The sequence below is a fragment of the Oncorhynchus tshawytscha genome, linkage group LG29 (assembly GCF_018296145.1).
Source record: "Oncorhynchus tshawytscha isolate Ot180627B linkage group LG29, Otsh_v2.0, whole genome shotgun sequence".
NCBI classification, from domain to species: Eukaryota; Metazoa; Chordata; class Actinopteri; order Salmoniformes; family Salmonidae; genus Oncorhynchus; species Oncorhynchus tshawytscha.
The window spans coordinates 15,993,989-16,011,055 of NC_056457.1; the positions used below are offsets into that span (position 1 = coordinate 15,993,989).

At 43.2% G+C, this 17,067-nt stretch overlaps 1 protein-coding gene across 4 annotated transcripts in view; it reads right to left on the bottom strand.

The window, feature by feature from the left end:
• LOC112227848 (zinc finger CCHC domain-containing protein 2) overlaps nt 1-17,067 on the bottom strand; it is a 64,891-nt gene that overhangs the window by 15,219 nt on the left and 32,605 nt on the right. For all 4 annotated transcript variants that reach the window (XM_024392794.2, XM_024392795.2, XM_024392796.2 and 1 more), the window contains exons 4-6: nt 4,373-4,444; nt 3,937-4,037; nt 1,890-1,990 (exon numbers count right to left, since the gene is read on the bottom strand). In XM_024392794.2, the coding sequence (XP_024248562.1) occupies nt 1,890-1,990; nt 3,937-4,037; nt 4,373-4,444 (274 nt within the window). The remainder of the gene's footprint in view (nt 1-1,889; nt 1,991-3,936; nt 4,038-4,372; nt 4,445-17,067) is intronic.

The following is a 17,067-nucleotide window of genomic DNA, read 5'->3' on the forward strand; positions in this document are numbered from 1 at the left end:
ACAACTGTGGGTAGCATTGATGTCAACATGTGCAAGCAACCCTGTGGAATGCTTGCGACACCCTGTAGAGTCCATGCACCGACCAATTGCCCCGACGATATTGTATCGTGAGGTCCCTTGCAATTCCCAGCCCTAATTCACACCTGAAATAGGCTAGTCCCTACCACCACCACATGCACACACTTTAAAGAAATGGCAGAATTTATTTGGTATTTTCCAACTCTACTATTTTATCGCTGTTTAGAAACAACCCATTTTATTATGGCCTTTTAGCACTGCTCTATGGCACGCCTTTGAGCCTGTATCCCGCCCCCCCCCATTGAGAAATAATGCATTTTTATCCTATTCAGTGATCAAAATATCAGTTGATGTAGCGTGAGAGCTGCTGCTACAGCTCATGAAACAGCTGTTTGTTGCTGCTGGAGTGAAACATTTGCTTTTATAAGCCCAATCATTGCGGAACAATTGTAAATGCAATCACATGTTAAAAACAATGGCCAACTGGTAATTGAAGCGCGCTTCCCATTCGCTATTCAAGTGCATAGGCAACAAGGCAGACTTCAGAATGTCACACACCCCTTTGCAAGGAGCTGGGGGCAGTATGCATTTTGAAAACATATTTGGAACCTGTTTGAGGCATGTCTTACCTTGCTTCAAAGTAGCCTAGCCAAAATCCAACCAAACGTGCAGGCAATTATTATAACTAGTCGCCTATTTCTCTCAACTTTATTTCATTGTCCACAAGGCACAATCCTAGTCATATAAGCATCTGGTGCAGGCCAATTGCTGCATCTTTAGATCTCTTCTTTATTCATCTCGCATGTGCGCAATAATGTGAAGTAATTTTTTATTATTATTTTTTCTCCCCAATTTCATGGTATCTAATTAGTAGTAGTTACTATCTTGTCTCATCGCTGCAACTCCCGTACGGACTCGGGAGATTCGAAGGTCGAGAGCCATGCGTCCTCCGAAACACAACCCAACCAAGCCGCACTGCTTCTTGACACAACACACATCCAACCCGGAAGCCAGCTGCACCAATGTGTCGGAGGAAACACTGTACACCTAGCGACCTGATTAGCGTGCATTGCGCCCGGTCAGCCACAGGGAGACCAAACCCTCCCTAACCCGGACGACGCTGGGCCAATTGTGCGTCGCCCCATGAGCCTCTCGAACCCAGAATCTCTGGTGGCACAGCTAGCACTGCAGTGCCTTAGACCACTGCGCCACCCGGGAGGCCTGTGAAGTAATATTTTAAGCTAAACGTTCTGATCTGTTGCATGAGCCTCATTTGCTTTTGAATGTTTCTTATGAGGGAAGTAGCCTAGATCTACTGGTTGTATGAATTTGGGATCTATCGTCCCACAACTGTCCCAGAGTCTGTTCGGAGTAGGATATTTCTTTCTCGCACAGAACGACAAGCTGACCAATAGAATAGGTCGACTTTTCTACTATGGGGGATAGTAGATTCACATAGGCTAGTGATTTTGCTGTTCGTTACTCATCTTGCTGGTTGAGAAAAAGTAAATGTGGACAATTATTCTATTTATTTATACCCCAGTGCCTTAGGCCCGAGTCTGGATTCGAACCAGGGTGTCTGTATGATGCCTCTAGCACTGCAATGCCTTAGACCGTTTGGACAGTTATTTTAACGTCTTCAAATTGCGCATCGGAATTTGGTAAGATGGAATGCACGCCATTGTCTCCTCGAGCTGCATGTTTTGTTAAGATGAATAACCATAAACTAAATGTGATTTCTGTCATTCTGAGCACCGAGGGTGGATGACCTAATCAGGTTACGCACCCAATGCATATGGGTCCGGTAAATTAAAATGCTGCCGGTCAAATGCCCTGGCACACACACGCACACACACACACACACAGCTTACATCTGCCGCAGCTGGGGCTGGAGGAGGAGGACTCACACAGGAAGAAGCCACAGACCTTGCCTTTCTGTCGGAAAGCTTGTGGAGCCGACAGAAACTTCTCCCTGGCAAGAGAAAAAAAACACTTTTGTAATTTTACTTCTTTGAAAAAGAGACCTTTGTATATGGGTGAAAAATATCAAATTACAAGTTAGCCGAGGCCCAAATTTGAACTCAAAGCTGTGGGGTAAAACGTTGAACCAATACACTGGATGAATCTGATGCGTTGACTAGTAATAACTTGACTGTACTGTCAGTGTTGACCTACATTTTAAAGCTGGATGGAGTTCTAATTTAACATGGAAGCGCTGGGACCATACTCAAAAGGATCAAGGATCAGTTTTGCCTTTTAGATCATAATGAATAAGATTATATGGACAGGGAGGATCTGATCCTAGATCACTCCTACTCAGACTTTATGAATGTGGGCTCTGCTCTTTTCAACAGGATCCATTCCATTCCTCAGGGTCCACTCCTCAGTTTACCTCATAACTTAGGCATATAGTTTGTTGCCACGCAACCTCTCTGAAGGTAAAATTGCCAGCCAGATTGTGAGATCCGTGCCGTCACAACACTGCAGGATCCCAAATGTCAAACGGAAATTCTATCCGCTTCAAAAATGCATCAGAGTACAAATTCCATTAACTTTGCAATATCAGTGCAATAAGGACAATTGATGAAAGAAATGCTGAATTCATTCCACTGTTTGCTAGCGCCTGAGAGTGGGCCAAGTAGATAGAGATCATATAACTCAATATGTTTTTAGAATTATGGATGTGGAATTTTATGGCACAGTAGACCTGTTTCATCGGTTGCGTGGCTGTGTTGTCGGGTTACAGTAATGTGGTCAGATATTGGACACAAGGGGTGTGACTGGATGATCTGGAAGGAACACCAGCCTTACCCAGCTGATTGACGAGAAGTGGCCCTGCCCTCTGGATATGAAACCAAAGCTGAACCTGTGTGTGTTTCAACGCTTCACTGACCAGGCCAACATACACTTTGCCATTTCTTTAATCCAATCAGGTACTCTTGAATAGGCTTATATAGCGAAGGATAAATGCTTCAAACTTGTGTTGTTTGTTCATTGTTATCCATCAGTTGAGTTAATAGCCCTCTAAGCTTTCATTTTCCATTAAAACGAAACTTACTCGAAGTGGTTTCCAGGAGGGGGCATTGTTGTCCTCACAACAAGACACCGCAACTCAAAGTAACCAAGATGATGTGCCATGCACACACACGCACGCACACACAGTCAGTGGAGACTGTAAGCCAGTCTGCTTATTGCAAAGGGTTTTGGTCTAAAAAAAATCAAAAGGGAACTAGTCTGCCTGCATTCCTCTGACTGAGAACACAGAGGAGGACATTTTGTTCAAGTAATCATGCAGTCATGTTGTTACAGAAGAGCAGAGGGGATAAACGTCTAATTAGATCAACATCAGTGAGAGGGAACAATTGAGACACTCTCCTTGGAGACTGTTTCTCATTTCACCAATGGTTCAAAGGAACTGACGAGAAATGGCCAAGGAGAATCCTTTTGGTGTATGCATAGCCTAGGCTGAGTATATGGCATCACTGCAGTAGGTACAGCACACACTATTCTATATCGTTTGCCATTTAGCAGACGCTTTTATCCCAAATGGCTTACAGTCATGCGTGCATACATTGTTTATGCATGGGTGAACCCAGGAACCGATCCCACTATCCTGGCGTTGCAAGCACCATGCTCTACCAACTGAGACACAGAGGACTACAAGCCTTTTACGTGCGAGTATTGATACTGCTCTTCTGGTCTGTTAAGAGTAGGCCTCCACTACATCAACACCTGTTTTAATTCACAATCTGAATCGTCTGTCATGCAGAAGTCGGGACAACCTGGGGTGCCTACTAGTAGTTTGTACACTTTTGAGTGCTGACATGAAATGTAGCCGACAATCTAATGACGGCGAAAAGCAAAACCCCCCCCAAAACAATGCAATGCAAGACAGGCAGGCCGGTAAGCAGAACTCACTTGAGGTTCCCCTCCACTTCCCTGATCTCGTACTGGTCTCCCTGGTTGAGTAGCCGGAGGATGCCCTTTTCAAACGACTCGGTGGACTGCTCCTTCGGAAGCTGGTTGACGGGGGGAGGACAAGTGAGTCAAGGTTTAACAAGTCATGTACAGTACCATTCAAACAGATACCTTCAAAACAAGAGTGAGACTTAGTTCATTTTAATAAGTAATTAACTCTTAATTAAGTAACTATATAAGCTAATTAAGTAACTCATTCATTATCCCTGCTCATTATGAGTGGATGAAAATCCAGTCGATGCTATGCAGGAAACTTGGGGTCAATTCCATTTCAACTTAGTCAATTTGGGATGTGAATAGGTATAGCTAACAGTACCGATTGCAAGGCTGATCATAGCTTCATTGGATTTCTAAAACATAAGTTAGTGATTTATACCTTCAGCAAGAAGCTTTCCAGTTCAAGATGTGTTTTGGTGACATTGCTGGATGAGGAGTCGGACCACGTTACCTGAATGAGAAGTGAAAAAATGGTTACATTATTATTCAAGGGATGTACATTGACAGATATTTGTAAGGAAATGCAGACACATTGGGTAAGGACACTAGGGAATGAAGAAACAAAAAAATCACATCATAGGAATGTTTTTCCTCAAACAAAATCTACAAATCTACCATTTTGGCTTTGCTGCTGACACCATTGGTGGTAGTAGAGATGATCAAGATAACAGCTAGAAGACAATAATAAACAGTGTCACCCAAGCGCTACAACACCACTGCTGTAAAAAACTGTTTGGTTTGATCAAATCTTCAGTAAAGTCTCGTTTGTGTTTCTACAGCCCTGCGTTTGTGCTTTGCTGCTTTCCGAACCTAATGACTTGGACTCACATTGGTATTCTTGGTCGGGTTTCAGGGACTTTTCCTCAACTGTAAAGTCAGTTCAACAGTTATTTGGCCTACAACAGGATGTGACTGGGTCATAAGGGGTAAGGACAACATCTGTGGTCATTTAGCAACCGCTCACAGCCTTGTGCCCGGTGGCAGCTACAGCGCAAGCGAAGTGCTGGGGAATTTTCTCCAGATACAACAATAAGCACATCGTAAAGCACAAAACATTAGCAGTGCTCCGGCACCATAACCAGACTGGCTCTGATGAGGACATAAAAGAGGGTGACGGGCTGCCAGGGAAGTGACATTTCGGGTCATTACTGTGCTGCTGGTGCTCCTACTATTATAAAATGGGCTCTGGACTCTCCCATACAGCCTCAGGTTCAATTAACGACTGATATTTCCCATCATGGAATATGAATTGTTTAAGCATATTTTTTTAATCTCTGGAGATTGGTGATATTACCATAATTTGCAATGGTTGTTTTGAACTTCAGGTAGGGCAAGACTTTGGTTGACGTTTGGAAATTCGAGGCCTAGATTTTTAATGATCCGCATGGTTCCCCCTAATAGGATTGACTTGACCCAAATGACTATGAAGGTGTTTAGGCTCCTACTGCATCACTTTAAATGAGATCATGCCCCTACCACTTTCCCACTTAAAATCAACTTTTTGCAATGATCGGTTAATGTTCTCACCGCCTGTCTAATTAGATGCTAGTAATGACATGTTGTAAAGTAGATTGAGATGTTACAAATCTCTAACTAACGTCACGACAAGCCATAGCACGCTACACGGTTAGTTGGACTAAACTTGATTTATAGGGCAGTTTATAGCGCGCAAAAAAATGTGATTGCCATTTGTATACTTTTTGGATTGACATGTTGGATGTTTTCTGACCAATGTTGGTCTTTTAAAAACTCCCAGCGCAAACCAAAGTGATTGGTCTAACCAACCTTACTGAGTGAACTACCACCCAACTGCAAGCAGATGTTCACTTCACATTGGGCATATTCCAACAGAACAGTCACGTGCAACCAGACAGATACGCCAAGAAGGCAAAACGTGCCGTGGTTTGCTTTTCCAGTGTGGAAAGAGTTGACATGGTCAACATATGGACCTACCTGTTGTCCCCTGCCGAGCTACACTGAAAAAAAGAGCAATTTGAAGAAAGTGCCAAGAGCAGTGACAACACCAAGTAATTTTGCTCTCTTGCACTGCCATCTCTATTTTCTGTCAACAATTGAAGAGGACTACAATAGTTCAATTAACTTATGCTAAACTCTCTTGGGAAAAGCACTATGGAGAGTTTGGCCATTGAGGTTTAAATAGCAGTTAATGTCACATGTATAAAATCTTTGGAGGCCATGTTAGCACGTAAATTGTAATAACAATAGAAAATAGGCTAGCTCGAATGCTAGCCAATGTATGAATCTGCTTTTGGGGCACCTATAGAAACACACTGCTGACAGTCACGCCTGCTACGATAAACATACACGCACGCACGTACACGCTCTGGGCTGTGCTAACCGTTTGGCTAATCACCAGCACTACAACAATAGAGCTGCTAGAGCAAACCCCCAGGGTGACAACAAGCAGGAAAGGAGCGCGAGAGAACAAATAAACAAGTAGCATGGGAGGAGGGGGTGAGGGGAGAGAGAGAGGAGATAGCGAGAAAGGAGAGGGAGCGATAGAGAGAGCAGGATTCTTTTCAAATCACTGCTTCCTAATCGATGTTGTCTGGCAAAATATGATTATGTTGTCGTAGGGGCTATTTTAGTCATTCATTTCAGAAGCTGTGTATTATTTCTGAAATAAAATGTCCGAAATAGTAGGTGATACTTTTATTCTGTCACGATTCATGACTAGGTGTCACGCCCTGGTCTAAGTATTTTGTGTTTTTCTTCATGTATTGGGTCAGGCCAGGGTGTGGCATGGGGTTTTGTATTGTGGTGTGTTTTGGTGTGTATGTATAAGGATTGTAGCTAGTGGGGTTATCTAGCAAAGTCTATGGCTGTCTGGAGTGGTTCTCAATCAGAGGCAGGTGTTTATCGTTGTCTCTGATTGGGAACCATATTTAGGCAGCCATATTCTTTGAGTTTGTCGTGGGTGATTGTCCTTAGTGTCTTCGTTCCTGTCGCTGTGTTAGTTGACACAAGTATAGGCTGTTTCGGTTTTCGTTACGTTCTTTGTTTTGTGTTTATTTCGTGTTTACGTTTTGTTTATTAAACATGGATCGCAATCTATACGCTGCATTTTGGTCCGACTATCCTTCACACCTAGAAAACCGTAACACTAGGTCTGTGTTTCTGTTTTTGTATAGTCGGCTATTTGTTATGCAACAAGGATATTCATGTTCGCTAAATCTCATCTGGGAACCATTTGTTCTTTTGACAAATTGATCTAGTCAATAAGGCAACGTATTCATGCTCTGAACAGAAAACACACAGCTTCTGCCCTCAAGACATTTATGGGAATGCAAAATAAAACATAACACCAATCGGATTACTAGTTTGGAAAAACAAACGAGAGGGCAATGGCTTGATTTGGGTCGCCTGTTCCAACTTGGGTCATGTTCATTAGGAATGAAACAGAAGAAAACAGACTGAAACAAGGAGGGAGAGAGTACCTGGACTTCTCCAATAAGTATCTCAACAACAAAAAAGCTGTAGCATAAATTTGCTAAACATTATCTATTGGGCGTCCAAATGAATAGGACCCTGGGCATATCTTGTCTTTTCAGAATGATTCCCATGTCCTAATGAGGTGGAGACTGACAGACAGATAGCGCCCATTGGGAGACTTTGACAGACCTAGTCAGCATAGCTTAAAAAGGTTACTATAAGCTTCACTCCGTAGTCGAGGTAATATGTACATGTAGGTAGAGTTAAAGTGATAAAAACAGGGAGTAGCAGCAGCATAAGGGTCTTGGTAGCCCTTTGATTAGCTGTTCAGGAGTCTTATGGCTTGGAGGTAGAAGCTGTTAAGAAGCCTTTTGGACCTCGACTTGGCGCTCGGTACTGCTTGCCGTGCGGTAGCAGAGAGAACAGTCTATGACTATGGGTGGCTGGAGTCTTTTGACAATTTTTAGGGCCTTCCTCTGACACCGCCTGATATAGAGGAGCAGTTGCCATACAAGGCAGTGATGCAACCAGTGACGCTCTCGATGGTGCAGCTGTAGAACATTTTGAGGATCTGAGGACCCATGCCAAATCTCCTGAGGGGGAATAGGCTTTGTCGTGCCCTCTTCACGACTGTCAGTGTATTTTGACCACGATAGTTTATTGGTGATGTGGATTTCTCAACCTGTTCCACTACAGCCCTGTCGATGAGAATGGGGGAGTGCTCGGTCCTCCTTTTCCTGTAGTCCACAATCATCTCCTTTGTCTTGATCACGTTGAGGGAGAGGTTGTTGTCCTGGCACCACATGACCAGGTCTCTGACCTCATCCCTATAGATGGTCTCATCTACGTGCATGGAGTGGGATTTTTGAAGCACCGGACACCTTTTGATAACATGATATCCTTACCGTTCCCACATCCATTTACAAGGGGGCAATAGCACTGCTTTTTTCTCTTTTTGTCATTTAATTTTGTGAAACAAGTCAGAGTCGTCTTCCCCTTGCTAGTAGTAGCAAGCCTTCTTAGCTTCCAACATCGCCATGTGAGATAATCAGATTAATAAATAAAAAATATATGCCCTTGTACTTGCCGGCGTAACCTAAAGCATTATCCCAGTTTGATATGCTGCTTGTGTATTCATTCCGATATCAGCTAAAAATAGAACGTCATGTTTTGGTCAACAACAAAAAAAGCACATGGCCTGCTAGTTGCTACAGCAGGTTTGACCATTTCACAATAGCCTGGAATCACTAGTTATTACTTTAAACAAAGCACCTTTTTGGGTGGATTCTTGTTGTTTGGTTTACTGTTTGAACAGTTGCTTAGATTATATTTGGTTAACAATGCAAAATAGGCTACTTGGATTAATAGCCTATACAGCCAATAAATCAGATCAAGGAACCAAGCGACAACATTGTCCCCACAGCTACGGAAGGAGTGATCACGCTCATCGAAATGTTCAGGTAGTACAACGAATGCCGGAGAGTATTACAAGGAGACGCCCCTTTTGTGACAAAAAACGTCATTGCAACACTGCGCTACGCTCAGTACTTTCCCTCTCCGTACTGTGCGAATTTACCTTAAGGGCTCATTACTCAAGTGGTGCTTCTACATTTACAATTTGACAATTGTCATTTAGCAGACACTCTTATCCAGAGCGACTTACAGTAGTGAGTGCATTTTGTACTGGTCCCCCATGGGAATCAAACCCACAACCGTAGCGGTGCAAGCGCCATGCTCAACCAACTGAGCCACACGGGACTTCTACCTCTCATAAGTAAGCAATAAAAGAGACTTACGACAATTAAGCCTTATTTTCTACTTACCCAGAGTCAGACGAACTTATGGATACCAATTTCATTTCTCGGTGTGTAATTTGAAGGAATTTGAAGCTAGCATATCGTTAGCTTAGCGCAATTGCTGTAAGTCTCCAGGAACTACGAGCCAGCTCCTCTCAAAAGCAGGGAAATACACCTAACTACTCCAATGCTGGGTGGTTGGTAATTTATAGTCTTAAAGCTATACATAGTAAACAATATTTTATACATTAGTTCATTTTACTGATAATAAGAAACGATATTCTACCCACTAGGAATGAGCATTTAAAATAGTTTAACTACTCAAATAACATCGTGACATTTTTTTCAAAATATTAATTTTTTTCAAAATGTTTATTTTTTTAAATGTACTTTGTTTAAACTTGGACACTTGTTTGCTGCGCAGCCTGCGTGACTCGGGAGAGAAGGTGCACGCTGCAGCAGGGCACGGTGGGGTGTGTGCACTAGTTAGACAAACTTGTAAATGCCATAGATTATCTATCATCCCATCTGGCAGTGCGTCTTTACTGCCTCACAATCGATGTAAAGAAGCTAGCTAAGATAGCTACCTAGCTAACATTTGGCTAACTAGGCTAGTTGAGGGCATTTTGTTGAGCTTGCCATCCATTCAAAAACAACTCCATTCAGATTAAAACAACAGACTACATGTCGGTTGCTCGTTGTAGCAAACCTTCTCTAGAGCACTCAGGACCTCCGACTGGGGCAAAGGTTCACCTTCCAACAGGACAACGACCCCAGGCACACAGCCAAGACAATGCAGGAGTGGCTTCGGGACAAATCTGTGACTGTCTTTGAGTGGCCCAGCCAAAGCCCAGACTTCTCATTTGGTCGGTTTCAAGTCTGGGCTTTGGCTGGGCCACTCAAAGACAGTCACAGATTTGTCCCGAAGCCACTCCTGCATTGTCTTGGCTGTGTGCCTGGGGTCGTTGTCCTGTTGGAAGGTGAACCTTTGCCCCAGTCGGAGGTCCTGAGTGCTCTAGAGAAGGTTATCATTTAGGATCTCTCTGTACTTTGCTCCGTTCATCCTGACTAGTCTCCCCGTTCCTGCTGCTGATAAACATCCCCACAGCATGATGCTGCCACCACCATGCTTCACCGTAGGGATGGTGCCAGGTTTCCTCCAGAAGTGACACTTGGCATTCAGGCCAAAGAGTTAAATCTTGGTTACATCAGACCAGAGAATCTTGTTTCTCAAGGTCTGCGAGTCCTTTAGGTGCCTTTTTGCAAACTCCATGTGGGCTATGATGTGCCGTTTACTGAGGAGTGGCTTCCGTCTGGCCACTCTACCATAAAAAGGCCAGACTGATGGAGTGCTGTAGAGATGTTTGTCCTTCTGGAAGGTTCTCCCATCTCCACAGCAGAACTCTAGAGTGACCATTGGGTTCTTGGTCACCTTCCTGACCAAGGCCCTTCTCCCCAGATTGCTCAGTTTGGCCAGCTCTACGAAGAGTCTTGGGGGTTCCAAACTTCTTCCATTTAAGAATGATGGAGGCCAATGTGTCTTGGAGCTCTACGGACAATTTCTTTGACATGTACTGTCAACTGTGGGACCTTACAGACAGGTGTGTGCTTTTTCAAATCATGTCCAATCAATTGAATTTACCACAGGTGGACTCCAATCAAGTTGTAGAAACATCTCAAGGATGATCAATGGAAACAGGATGCACCTGAGCTCAATTTCAAGTCTCATATTTCAAGTCTCATAGCAATGGGTCTGAATACTTATGTAAATAAGGTATGTTTTTTTATTTTTAATAAATTAGCAAAAAGTTATAAAAACCTGTTTTCACTTTTCCATTATGGGGTATTGTGTGTAGATTGATGAGGAAAAAATATATTTAATCAATTTCAGAATAAGGCTGTAACTTAACAAAATGCGGAAAAAGTCAACGGGTCTGAATACTTCCCGAATGCACTGTATATCTGACCAATCACAGACATCTATGTTTCACAAGTTTGGACATCACAGTAGAGTAGTGGTTTTGAAACCTCTCCATAGGGATCCCAGGCCATTCCATGTACAGTGGGGAGAACAAGTATTTGATACACTGCCGATTTTGCAGGTTTTCCTACTTACAAAGCATGTAGAGGTCTGTAATTTTTATCATAGGTAAACTTCAACTGTGTGAGACGGAATCTAAAACAAAAATCCAGAAAATCACATTATGATTTTAAGTAATTAATTAGCATTTTATTGCATCAGAAAAGCAGAACTGAATATTTGGTACAGAAACCTTTGTTTGCAATTACAGAGATCATACGTTTCCTGTAGTTCTTGCACACACTGCAGCAGGGATTTTGGCCCACTCCTCCATACAGACCTTCTCCAGATCCTTCAGGTTTCGAGGCTGTCGCTGGGCAATACGGACTTTCAGCTCCCTCCAAAGATTTTCTATTGGGTTCAGGTCTGGAGACTGGCTAGGCCACTCCAGGACCTTGAGATGCTTCTTGCGGAGCCACTCCTTAGTTGCCCTGGCTGTGTGTTTCGGGTCGTTGTCATGCTGGAAGACCCAGCCACGACCCATCTTCAATGCTCTTACTGTGGGAAGGAGGTTGTTGGCCAAGATCTCACGATACATGGCCCCATCCATCCTTCCCTCAATACGGTGCAGTCGTCCTGTCCCTTTTGCAGAAAAGCATCCCCAAAGAATGTTTCCACCTCCATGCTTCACGGTTGGGATGGTGTTCTTGGGGTTGTACTCATCCTTCTTCCTCCAAACACGGCAAGTGGAGTTTAGACCAAAAAGCTCTATTTTTGTCTCATCAGACCACATGACCTTCTCCCATTCCTCCTCTCGATCATCCAGATGGTCATTGGCAAACTTCAGACGGGCCTGGACATGCGCTGGCTTGAGCAGGGGGACCTTGCGTGTGCTGCAGGATTTTAATCCATGACAGCGTAGTGTGTTACTAATGGTTTTCTTTGAGACTGTGGTCCCAGCTCTCTTCAGGTCATTGACCAGGTCCTGCCGTGTCGGTCTGGGCTGATCCCTCACCTTCCTCATGATCATTGATGCACCACGAGGTGAGATCTTGCATGGAGCCCCAGACCGAGGGTGATTGACCGTCATCTTGAACTTCTTCCATTTTCTAATAATTGCGCCAACAGCTGTTGCCTTCTCACCAAGCTGCTTGCCTATTGTCCTGTAGCCCATCCCAGCCTTGTGCAGGTCTACAATTTTATCCCTGATGTCCTTACACAGCTCTCAGGTCTTGGCCATTGTGGAGAGGTTGGAGTCTGTTTTAATGAGTGTGTGGACAGGTTTCTTTTATACAGGTAATGAGTTCAAACAAGTGCAGTTAATACAGGTAATGGGTGGAGAACAGGAGGGCTTCTTAAAGAAAAACTAACAGATCTGTGAGACCCGGAATTCTTACTGGTTGGTAGGTGATCAAATACTTATGTCATGCAATAAAATGCAAATTAATTACTTAAAAATCATACAATGTGATTTTCTGGATTTTTGTTTTAGATTCTGTCTCTCATAGTTGAAGTGTACCTATGATAAAAATGACAGACCTCTACATGCTTTGTAAGTAGGAAACACTGCCGATTTTGCAGGTTATCAAATACTTGTTCTCCCCACTGTATTTGATCTATTCCAGAGCTAGCACACCTTGTCAAGTAATCATCATGCTCTTGAATAGCTAGCTCAGAGCTACAGCAAAATTGTGAAATTTCTGGGGTCCCTGAGGAAAGGTTTGAGGACCAGTGCAGTAGAGCACAGCAGAGTGCAGTACAGTACAGTAAAATAAAAAGTAAATAAAGTATTTTAAAACATTCATTCAGAACTGAAAATGAACCGGATTTCAACATCCGGAAAATACTTATTTTCATATATTTTCATAATTCATATATTCAGCAACCGCAAAATTATTTTCACCTTTAATTCAGAACCTAAAATTAACCCAACATTAATGGATTATAAACCAAATTAAACCATTACTGGGTTCAGATTTGTGGGAACACACTGAAAAGTAACTTGACACTGTTGATTAGTCAGCGCAGATTTAGATTAAAATGACTTGAAGAAAATGTCATTGAGAGGGTGTACTGAATTAATGCATCCTAAACAGCAAAGTGTCTTTCTCGAGTGTTGATCTAGCTAAATTGTACATGTGTACATTCACTAGAATGCACAGCTGATGCACTACTTGCATGTGCATTGGCCAGGTTTAGATTCAATATAGCCAACTGTTTCTTAGCAAGACAATTCACTTGATCATCTACAGTTTGTGTTGGACCTTCCCTTGGTCATATTCTCGCGGGACAGAAATCTCAGAGACCAATTGGTACACTCTGATTTACCACCCCAAAATATTCCTGAACGACGTCTATTTGTGCCCCTACTGGATGGAAATTACAAATGTAATGGCTGTGCTCAATGCAATGGCACTTATAAATGTAGATCCTTCAAACACCCACAAACAGGGAAATCGATCCCAATCAAAGGTGTTATTACATGATCCACTAAGGCAGTTATTTATCTTATAACTTGTCCTTGTAAAAATTATGCGGGTAAAACAAAGCACAAATTAAAAGTATGTATCTCAGAGCATCGTAGCACCATTAGGTGCAAAAACTTTACTTATCCAGTTGCGGCCCACTTTTTGGAGGCAGGCCACTCGATTTCGTCTCTGCGCTATATTGGCATCGAACATGTCACCCTCCCTAGGAGAGGGGGTGATCTTGATAATTTAATGTTAAAACGAGAGGCTGCCTGGATCTTTAACTTAAAGACCCTTGCTCCCTTCGGTCTCAACGTAAACTATGATCTGAAGCCATTCTTGTGATTATTGTGACTTTGCCATTGTAGTTGTTTGTAAGCTTGTGTAGTCTAAAATGAATCTATGATCGTATGCTATCCATTTGTTGTTTGTATGCTGTTCGTTATATGCCATTTTAATATTTGAGAATTAACCACTGATATTAGGTCACTCTTGGCCATGATTACAGACACCTGTGTCTTTTGACACTATATAAACGAGTAATCCCGCAGTGTTTGTAATTATACCCTGATGAAGACAGCTTGGCTGTCGAAATGTTGGTAATTCAATTTTTGCATCTGAGCTCCTAGTGTGTGGCTCTCTTTAATTTTCAAGTTTTATACTCCGCTAGCCAGCACCTTGCCTAAATAGGTGTGCGGTTATTTTTTTCTAGATTAGATTCAATATAGCCAACTGTTTCTTAGCATGACAATTCACTTGATCATCTACAGTTTGTGTTGAAGAAATGTAGGCTAGCTAGCAGTGTTTGTGCTGAAACTGACATTGTGCTGCACACTAACCTATCTAGCCAGTTTGACTATCATGCCGGAGTAGCTAGATGAGCAATGCCCATTGCATGTATTATAAGTTAGCAACGTGGCAGTTTCCCCGAAGTTTGGTGTTGACTATTAACTTTACTTAGCTAGCTAGCTATGCTTTATGGAAGAATGTTACTTAGCTAGCTAGGATATATTGTCAATATTGAGTTGTGGTGCACAGCTATGGTATTGTCTTGTTGACTTGTAGTTACTGGCTAGTTGGCTAGCTAACTGGCTATAATAGCAGCCAAGGACGTTCATTAGCTTATTTGTTTGATTTAGTTTACACAGATGACTTCAGCCATATGAAAAACCTTCCACATCCAAATATACCTAGCTAGCTTATTTTGCTTGTAGCTTGCTTCTCATCTGACTGGTGTTAGCAAGCTAGCTACAGCTGAGAGCCTGCTACTAGCTAGCTGCTGATGTTGTGCAGCAACCGAGTTGCTGGTCCCCGTTTTAGAACTCGAGGCGGAGAGTGACTAGAGATGGGGAGTGTGTTGTGTAACGCCAATCAAGTTGATTTGCAAAGTTTCATAGAGAATGATGTTATATTGGCTTAGAAAAGAGAGATTTTAATTTCACATTGAGCTTCAACAAATGCCGTACTATTGTGGGGGCAATATAAACCAATGGTGAGTTGGAACTCTGCTTGGTCCAATAAGGGGTAAAAGGTGTAAGAGAGACACCTGGTTGGCCAGGCCATCCTGTGTGAGTTTAGAAACAGGAAGAGGGGGCCATCGCCCGTCACTCATCAGCCCTGGCATGCCACACCAGAAAGGCATGGTCAAGGAGACTGGCTGGTTGGCTAGCTGTTTCCCTGGCACAAGTGCCTTCCATGCCAGTCTGAGATCACTGTCTTCCATGTGGACAACCAACACTGATCACAACCTTGACCATGGCATGTCTGGGTATGTGAGACAACCTTGATTTAATAGAAGAAATAGAACATAACTGAGCTGTATTACATATCTAACATAACTCAGACACATTCAAACTCCTGCAGTGACTTACTCAAAGTGGAGGCCTTCAAAACCTTGAGCCCTGGGTTCTGGCTAAGCTGGGGCAGGAAAGAACACATCCCCCTAACTTGGAACGCAGCCAGGACATCCCGTTTCGCACACAGGCCCGGGGGTGGGAGGGGGGTTACAGAGAAGGGGGTGGGGGTCCCGGCAGGCCCGGTAATCTGCTCCACTGAAGGATTGGAGTGTGGGAGGAGGGTCAAACAAGCGCCTCTTTCATAGCCCCAATTATTAAATCATGTCATTAGGGAGAAGGGCTGTGGCTGTACAAGAGGGCATACGGGTTGCGAGAAGGTGAGCAAGAGCACACAGCGAGTTCTGGTGTTGAGCTCTTTAGGCCTAGAAAGAGTAACAGAGAGAGCGAGAGAGAGGGGGAAAGAGAGGGCTATAGCTGCTTAGCCTATGAGCAAGCAGAGGCTGGCTAAAGATAAGTGCACACGATACCTCTGAGTCAGACCCATTTCCCCACCGCTATTTATTTAGAGGGAGTCCCCCTGCTTCTCTGCTCCTCTTTCCTCTCACTCCTCACTTTATGATCTACACGTGATGGAAAGGTGCTGGCCAGGTCAACCCAAGTGGGAGTGCATAAAAAAAAGTTTGGGGGGGAAAAAAGGGCTAAGAGTTACATTAGCCTTCTGTTTAGCTGACTGTGTTCGCTAAGAAAGGGCATTGCCAAAGGAGTTGCCAAGGGAAGGAAGTAAGCTAGATTACTAGCCTTGGACACGATTGTGTCTAGACTAGTATCAAAAGCTCTGAGTGTAGGCCCATGTCATAAATAATGATGAAAAAATAATATCTCAGACTGGGATCATGTATGTACATGATCTAATACTTCAAAAAGTGTGGATGACACATGACCACAGGAACAACATCAGTAAGAAACAAGAAGTGAAGGGGGTGCAGATTTTCTCACAGCATCACAGCGGGTGGGGGGGGTCATCCGGTTTGGGTGCGTGGAGAGATATGTCCCTCGGGGAAGTTGTGTTACCACCCCTATTGTGGGAGGCAAAGAACAGCCCTTGGTGGCTAAACCAATTGAACGTGCCTATAGAAGAAACATGGATATACAGAGCAACATTGCCTGTCCTATGCAATGATATGTATTGATATTTGAATAACACAAGTGAGACAGGAAGTATACAAACTTCAATACAGTCACCTTGAAGTAATGACACACCCTATCAAGATGTTGAAGGAATTCCACCACCACAGCTGACTATAAAATCAGCTGCAGTTATGTTGACAAACAAGTAGTTGTTGTTGCCAAGAACATAATCATCATTCCAAGTCTATAGAAGACTATGCAGCTTGCTTTCACCTCTGCTGTTACAGATGAGTCATGTAATAGAATGTGTGAGAGTCCATTGCCATCTCTATTGACAACCACTGCATCCTCAGTGGTTACCACAGAACCAATATCAACACAAAGACGAGTGGAAATAGTCTTGTGCATGTGCC